Here is an 8,015-nt window from a genome sequence, read left to right on the forward strand (position 1 = left end):
CCCAGCTGGAAAGAAACAAAACCATTGCTAGCTCACAGGGAAAATCTCAACATTTTAAGGCGTTTTTCCTCAAAATTGGGTTTTTGGTTGCTAATGCTCAAAAAAAGTGCTTCAAAAAAATTTTTTTTGGATAATATTTTAGACAGTTCATTGAAATGATACATTGATAACATTTCTTTGTTAAATTTTTAGAAAATGTAATTTTTGCAAGCGTTTTAATCAAAACACCATATCTGCCTATTTCTCCACATACAACTTTTAGACTTAATCCTCGTTTCAATGTTGATGGGCCACATTCTGATATTTTCTTGCATTTATTTGCTTTGGGTACATCAGCAAAAATGAGTATTAACTCTTTAAAAAAAAGTTACCCCTCCCTTATTTCCCCCTTCTTGAAGAATTAAAAGATTTAGAATGAGCCTACACTCTCAAACCCGCCGGCCACTTCCTGTTCGTGACAGACAGATCAGAGGTCTGGGAAGCGGCTGGGATCTTCCTTGTACTCAGCGGGGATGTCGAAGAGAGACTCTTCRAATTCGTCGTAGCGGAATTCCTGAAAGGTGACAGTCGCTGTGATCGTGGGGAAGACGGGGATGTCTGCGAGGCAAGAAACAAAGCGARAAGGAAGTTATTTTGTGATCCTCCGCCTGAAGCGCAGCCAACCCTCGTAGGCACTCCGAGGTAAGGTACCTAGTTTGACTGGAAACCCGGGTGGAAGCTTCATCTGAACGAACTCTCGGAGTTTGTTGAAGTGCTTGAACGGAGCGACGACTTCCAAGACGTTTAGTAACCTGGAGGCAGAGGAAAATGAGTCAGTGGTTTTTTTTTTTCCTTCCCCTTCACACTGACAATCCACAAAAAGAACAGAAATTCAAGTTGAGATCCAGCTCACATGTGTCATGAATGCAAAAGGAGTTTCTAACACTGGTGCTTATAGAACAACAGCTTTTGAAGGTTTTGGATTCATCTAAGTTTCATTCTTCACTATACGACACTTTTAAGATTCTGCATCATTAAATGTTTGCCAACAGCTCCTCAACATCCTACAACACAAAGTGTCTGTGCTTTTGTAGTTGGAGGGAAAACTAGAGGGACAAGATGTGCAAACCACTCAAATCAAAACCGAAGATCACCTAATTTGCCAGAAAATATAGCAAATTATTTTCTCCAACAGCACTTCCGGTGATTTCCTTTTAAGTTTAGGACATTAAACTGAACATTATTAAAGTCGTAAATATATTTTTAACAATACAAGCAGAAAAAAACGAAAGAGAAAATGACATTAAAAAGCCATTAGCTATGATGAAGAATGGGGTTTTAATGTTTCCATTAATGTTCACTCAGTAGATGAGATAAAGCGGTTTACTTATAAAATAGCCCTCATGAATGTTACATCATTACTCATTTTATAATAAATACAACTTTAAAATGTACTTTTCTCAGGTCTGGTTTGATTGTTCTCTAGGAACTTTTTAGTCCTTAGATTATCATCGTTACATTAAAATAAAGCAACAACACTAAAATAATATCCTAAATGTGCTGTATAAATTCAGTCTAAGTTACAGMTGTTTTGAAGTCAAACAAGCCAGAATCCAAACAAAACAACGAATCAAAGGCTGAGTCTCGATCCAGAGTGCGTTTGTCGGCCTTTTACGTCACTTTACTGCGCCATAGGCCGTCCCATTTTGTAGGCACCTACACAAGAGGCTGACAAATGTGGTGGACCAAAACCCTGAAAACGTAGGCTGCACCTGGGTATCCTATGCGGCCGATGATATCCCAGGAGTCATTGCGCCGTCAGCAAACTAAACAGTAAAATGATGACAGCAGAGTTTTCTCTTTTTTAAACAGATGAGCTTGGAATTGTTTTCAACGCAAGTTTAGCAACTTAGCTGATGAAATTTATGCTGCAATGAGATGTTAGAAAAATGCAATTACAAGATACTGGAGCTAAACCCAAATTATTTTATTTATTTATTTTTTTTACGTTTTTTTTATAATACTAAAATTTGTGAAGTTATACCGTGAAAAGACAACTGAAGACGTGGTATAAAACATATCACTATGCTAACGAGGCAGCGCATGGTCACAAAAACATACATCACCTGTAGACAAGATGGTCTCATCAGCAAATCGACTTTAAGATTTGCAAAAATCAGAAATAGGACATTTCAAAGAGCATTTTCTCATATTAATCASAAACCTTTCATTTGGAAAATACCTGTCATTGAATTCTCGCAGTAGTCTTGTGGTTCAATTTTATTTTGACAACATAAATAAAAAGTAAAAAATAATAATAATAATAACGGAAGCAGGAAGAAAGTAGCAATGTGTTTTTAGGTAATTCAGAAATGGCAGGATTTCATAAACAATTAAAGCTGAGCAAACATCTAAAAGGATGTTAGAGCTTTTCTTAAAAATAAAAAAAGAAGAAAAAAAGTGGGGGAGATGAACCGCTTCAGTGAAAATTTCTCTTTATTTTTTGAGGAGGTGATTTTGCTTATTGCTTCTGAAGCCTTTTCATGTACCAAGTCCTATTATACAAATGATTTTATCTCTGCTCAACCCTCTCCTAAACTCCCGAGAGGACTCTCAGGATCAAGCTGCTTTGAGAGCTTTATGAGGAGATCTGAGGAGGATGGGATGTACTTACGACTCAATGCCTAGGGGGAAATCCTGGCTCATGGCTACAGTAGCTTTGAAGTTCTTCTTGCTTTCTTTACACACAAGTTCTCGGCCAAGATGAGGAGGCCTGGAGGTGATGGGAGACACAAACGGATAAAGATGTATTACACACTCAGCAGTTGCTTAAGATTTTTCTTGCGGCTGCCCTAAATAAACTAGCTAATTACATCAAAGACTGAAAATACAAGATGCTTACTTTCCAGGCTCTGCAGTTACGTACTCTTCCCAAGAAATGGTATTAGGAGCTGGAGATGTGAGGGACTGCCTCCTCGCGGGCTGGATGGAGAGAGAGAGGGGTGCAATCAACGAATCACAGCGTTGTTACTTTGAACTGCCGGGTAACGGAACCAGATCACTGAATTATTTATTTCATTACCTCGAAGTTCTGCTCGCTGATGCCGCCTCCTTTACTCAAACTCTCCATGATGGCTTTGTTCCTCAAGATGTCTTCTTCGCTCAGGTGCTCGCGTCGCTTCCTCGACTCGAGCACCAGGCCGTTCACAGCGTAGAAGTCGGCCAGAAAGTTTCCAACCCGCTCCTGTACAGAAGGTGTGACAATAAGGTGTTCCAGTTCAAAATGCCTCCTGGAACGTTATAAAAATCAAGCGTGCAGGTAAAACCGTACTGTTGTACAAAACTACAGGAACTAAAAATCAACAAAAGAAATTGTGACATATATTTTTTTAGTGTCATAGTCTAAGTGTGTTTTATAGGGAATTGTTTCGAAAGGAATAAACGCATCATTTTGCCTATTTCTGCTTTTTTATGTTGCTCAAAAGAATAGTTTCCATGATTTATTGTGGGGTCAATCTTCATTTTTCCACAACTGAGTGTAGGGGGAAGCTAAATTACCCACCGTTCTTTTCAATAAAAGGTGGCAGTCTGCCCACTCAATGCAACCCTCCTATTTATTTTCCAGACATGTTTCCAGCTGTTTTTTTCTGGTTCAATATTTACCACTTTCTACTTACTGAAGAACAAATATATCGAGTCAAAATATAAGTGGTGTTGATGTCAAGGCAAAAATCAGAGCTTTGCCTGACAGTGTGACCATGCACTAAAGCCAAACTAATATTTCAACAGTGTTTTTTTTTTTCAATATGCCCCATGTGTACTCTTGGCAGGTTCCACTCTGGTATGTTTTTTTTATTTTTTTGGGTTCTGAGACATCATAAGAGGAAAATTAAGCGTCAAAAGGGAAGCTGTGGAAAAAGTCTGGACCAGATTCTCTGCGGCCATTTTTCTTATGTCCTCTGAAGCTAATGAGTAAAAAATTGCTCTTCAAACTGACCACGGTATTTTTAGGCTCTCCCGCTGATTGCCTTATAAAAGATGAACAAAGTCGCTCTGATCTCAACTACTGGCTCTGACTGAGAGCTCAGATTGACACAGCTGCGACATGGCAGCAGAACCCTAAACCAAACGCTTTTATTTCCTATTTAAACTCTACATTGGATACAAATTTACTGCACAAAATATGAAACTACGGATAGTTAATGTGTCCTATTCTTTTAAAACACCCTGAACTTGTGTATGTAAAATCTTTTAAACTCAATTTTTTTTTAAAAAAGCAACTGTAATTCTGTGACTCTTCGACCTCTAGAGCAAAGGTGTCAAACTCAATTAAAMAAAGGGGGCAAAGAAGAAGTCTTTTAGAACAAATCTGTTTTAAAGAAATATAAACGACTTTTCCCAAATTCTGTTTTATGTTTCATTTAGAACATRCATAACCTAACAAATAGAGGAAAAAGAACAAATTTAGAAGAAAAAAATGCCTTACTCTCAAACAACTTTTTCATTTATTAGGTCTTAAAGGGTATGTTTTATCACAATCCAGCAAGTCAGGCAAAAATAAATAAATAAATAAACAAAACTCTAAAAGTCCAATTATTTGACTTTAAAATAAGAATACAGCAACACATAATTAAAGCATTACTTTTTATTCTAAAAATAAATAAATAAAATAATAATCTATGATGACTGAAAAAGCCTAACTTCATTTTCTTGGCTTGACGTTTGGCGAGCTGTCACAAGAAGAATGCACTAAATCCAGTGATAAAAAGACAAACCATAAAACTATATCACATTTGAAGTATGACCTTTGGAGCCGGATAACGAGGGCCAGATTTGGCCCACGGGTCTTAAGTTTGACACACATGCTCTAGAGGATATTATCATAGCAGACACTTCAAATGTCTTTTTAGCAAATAGCTTCAAATTTCATTTAATGCAAATTCAAAGTCACAGTTTGCTATGAGGTAGAGACTTTGTGTTTCTTTTTTTTTAAGTTTAGCAGAGATCAATCCTAGTCTTACTGTTTTATCCTCTCTGAAGAGCCAGCCTATCTGACTGCGAGAGAACGTGATGGACTTTGTCGACAGAGTTGCAGAGTAGACGTCACTGCTCATCAGGATGTCCACTTCTTCTTCAGTCTCCATCTCTGACTCCTTGGAGGTAGAGGTGGAAAAAAAAAGTTTGCTTTGGCTGTTCACACAATAAGCAAATAACAATGACTCAGATGTCTCAGATACCTCATGGTGTATTCTTTGGTACACTTCTGCTTCGTTGTCCAGAACCACAAAGGACTGTGAGGGTGGGGCGTCACCGTTGAAAATGAAGCTCAGATCTCCACGCTGACACTTCATATCATTGAAGTCTATGAGGGTAGTGTTGAGCCTAAATCGAGAAAGAGGACACAAGATTCAGAGTCCTACTTCTTAGCTCTAACAGACGTTTTTGACCTGGATATCCACAACTTGCTGCTTTAAACGCAAATTAAAGAGAATTGATCTTTTCGGCGCCTTACCTGATGTTTATGCCCTGCTTGTAGATTTTACAGGCATCAGATGGCAGCATCCTGGAGAGCAAAGGAACTAAAACAGAGATGAATATTAYAAACTCATCGTGGCAAATGAACCAACTTTCTACGATGCTTGAGTGTGAAGAGGCACAACTAAATCTAAATATTTTTTCCCCTATTTTATTAGGTTTTACAATCAACTTTTTGTTCGTGTGAAAAAATACTCACCCCAGCTTTGAAAGTCCCARTGCACCTCCAGATAAAAGTCGCCAAGCTGGGAAAAAGATAYAAACATGTCCGACTGAAGAATTTATTTATAAATTTAACTAAAAGAAAAAAAAAAATCAGACTTTGAATTTTTTCTATATTTCATATCCAGCCTCGATGTATTTTAAATCAAAATCTTTGCAGATTTTCAAAAATACATTTAACGGAACGGTAAGAAAAATGTGATGAGATGGCGGTCGGAATAAGTTTGCAGAAAACAAGTTGATTCTCTTCTGAAAAGCTTTATTCAAAAAATCTGAACTCCAGCGCAGCTCCAGCCTGTCAGCCAGCCTGTGAGTTTGAGGCCTTGGGCCTTATCAGAAATACAAAACAATAACAAACCCTCTCAGCAGCTGCAGCTGCTGTTCAGGCAGGTCTAAAAAGAATAATGATGCATCGCCCCATACAGTCGCATGTAAACCTAACTTCCTGGTCACAGCCTTGGGGGCGGAACCTTTTACATCAGATACTGGAAAGTAAAACAAGTTCTGTTTATATTAAAGAGGCACACTGATAGAGACTTACTCTCTTTCCCTGTTAAAAGCATATGACTGCAGTTTGATCACAGAGTGTACAATACTGCAGTTTGATCACAAAGTGCACAATACAAGACCGTATTTTAAATTCTGTTAATTAGTCACAAAAAAACAGCAGCTTTATATTTATGAGTTTAGAGGAACGTGTATCTGTGTAGTGATTCTCACCTCCCTGAGGGCTTTCAGTAATTTTGGCCTCTTGTCCTCCACACTTTCCCTTGACTGCTGCTTCAACTTCCTTAGTATTGCTGTGACTGAAAGAACAAAYGCACAAAAAAAAAGATAAGCTCAGGAATATCCATCGGCAAAGGCAAGCTGAACGCACTCCTTGCTTTTCTTTAGGGCTTCTTAATCCACAACAAATACATCAAAACAGGTTATATTACAGGCTGACTCTAGTTTGTTACACATACTTATAATAAGGTCAAATTATAGCACGTATTTGGTCACAAAAAAAGCACAAAAATTACATTAAACTGTTGTTTTTATTTTTAAACAAGCTGTTTTAGATTCATCTGTACACTAAAGCATAGATTATCAGATACATGTTATCTTCACAAAGCTTTCAATGATCTGTTTCTTCACTGCAGTTGTGAAACTTGGATAAAAATCTAATCAAATTAGCATCACTGTACAGTTTTAACAGACCACAGTATATAGCAGTAAAAGATTAAATCACATTGAGAGAGTGTACCACATAGATCAAATACAAATCTTTGCTTTTCTCTCTCTCTCTCTCTCTTTTTTTTTTTTTACTTTTTTTTCCCACAGGGCTCATTTCAGGGGACTGATTCCTGAAAGTTTAACCTTGGTGGTGTAAAATATMAAATCCAGTGCCTTGACTCGTTTACGTAATCGACACAGGAGACCCATTTAAATACTTTCAGYTAATTTAAATAAAACATATTGTTGCAAAAGGCACAAGAAAAAAAACGTCTGCATCAGCAGATATAACTCAGTGGCTCATAAAAATGCCTCTCAGGAACTGACCAGTGACCCTTTAATGATACAGAATGGAGCAGAGTAAGTCAGCACATCTCAGTGGAGTTATTTCAGCCTGGTGGAAACGCTGGACTGTGAACGGATGTGGCTAAGAGGGGTGATGCTGACGAGGCGCTCGCTGCCCGTCGCTGCACACGCAGACAACCAGAGAGCGAGCTGCTGAGAGGAGGTGTACAGGTGTGACAGGAGAAGGTGATGACTGATGGTGACACTGCAGAGTTACATTAAAGGGATCCCTGATTAGTTGTAACATTAGACTTTATTTGATAAACATATATTTTAACTGTAAAATAAAGACAGTAAAACACGGTAGGCTGTTTAGTTTTGTAAATTTTTAAAAATATACTTTAACACGGACGGAGCCATTTTATTTACACACAAAGCATTCTGGGTAAATGATGACGTGGATAGGTCCTCAGTGTGAGCGAGCTATATCCACCCTGAAGGTTAATCTTGGACAATATCTGACGATATTGACATATGAGAGCGACATGATATTGAGAGCGTTGACAGAGTGGAGAAGGTAGAAATGAGTCAAGTCTACAACTGAAAATATAGATGGAGGACAACAGAGCTGCTTCGTGAATGAAGAACCTCAGCTTAGCCTGTTAACCTTTGTACTAGCTCCGACGCTATATTGCCTAAGCTAAACTGAGGCCCTCCCATCCATATTTTCAGTTGCAGGCTGAGTCATTTTTGCATTTCCCTCTCTGTCATGTGGATGG

At 38.1% G+C, this 8,015-nt stretch overlaps 1 protein-coding gene across 1 annotated transcript in view; it reads right to left on the reverse strand.

Annotated features, from left to right (window-relative positions):
* Window positions 1–383: 383 nt before the first annotated feature.
* LOC106533772 (ankyrin repeat domain-containing protein 13C) overlaps window positions 384–8,015 on the reverse strand; it is a gene marked incomplete in the record, with an annotated part of 9,507 nt that continues 1,875 nt past the window's right edge. Inside the window, 10 exon segments of the mRNA XM_014030209.1 lie at window positions 384–597; window positions 691–791; window positions 2,654–2,752; window positions 2,882–2,961; window positions 3,062–3,223; window positions 5,001–5,132; window positions 5,217–5,361; window positions 5,492–5,558; window positions 5,714–5,759; window positions 6,457–6,542. Of these exon segments, the coding sequence (XP_013885663.1) occupies window positions 467–597; window positions 691–791; window positions 2,654–2,752; window positions 2,882–2,961; window positions 3,062–3,223; window positions 5,001–5,132; window positions 5,217–5,361; window positions 5,492–5,558; window positions 5,714–5,759; window positions 6,457–6,542 (1,049 nt within the window).

This window comes from Austrofundulus limnaeus, unplaced genomic scaffold (genome assembly GCF_001266775.1).
Source record: "Austrofundulus limnaeus strain Quisiro unplaced genomic scaffold, Austrofundulus_limnaeus-1.0 Scaffold6, whole genome shotgun sequence".
NCBI classification, from domain to species: domain Eukaryota; kingdom Metazoa; phylum Chordata; class Actinopteri; order Cyprinodontiformes; family Rivulidae; genus Austrofundulus; species Austrofundulus limnaeus.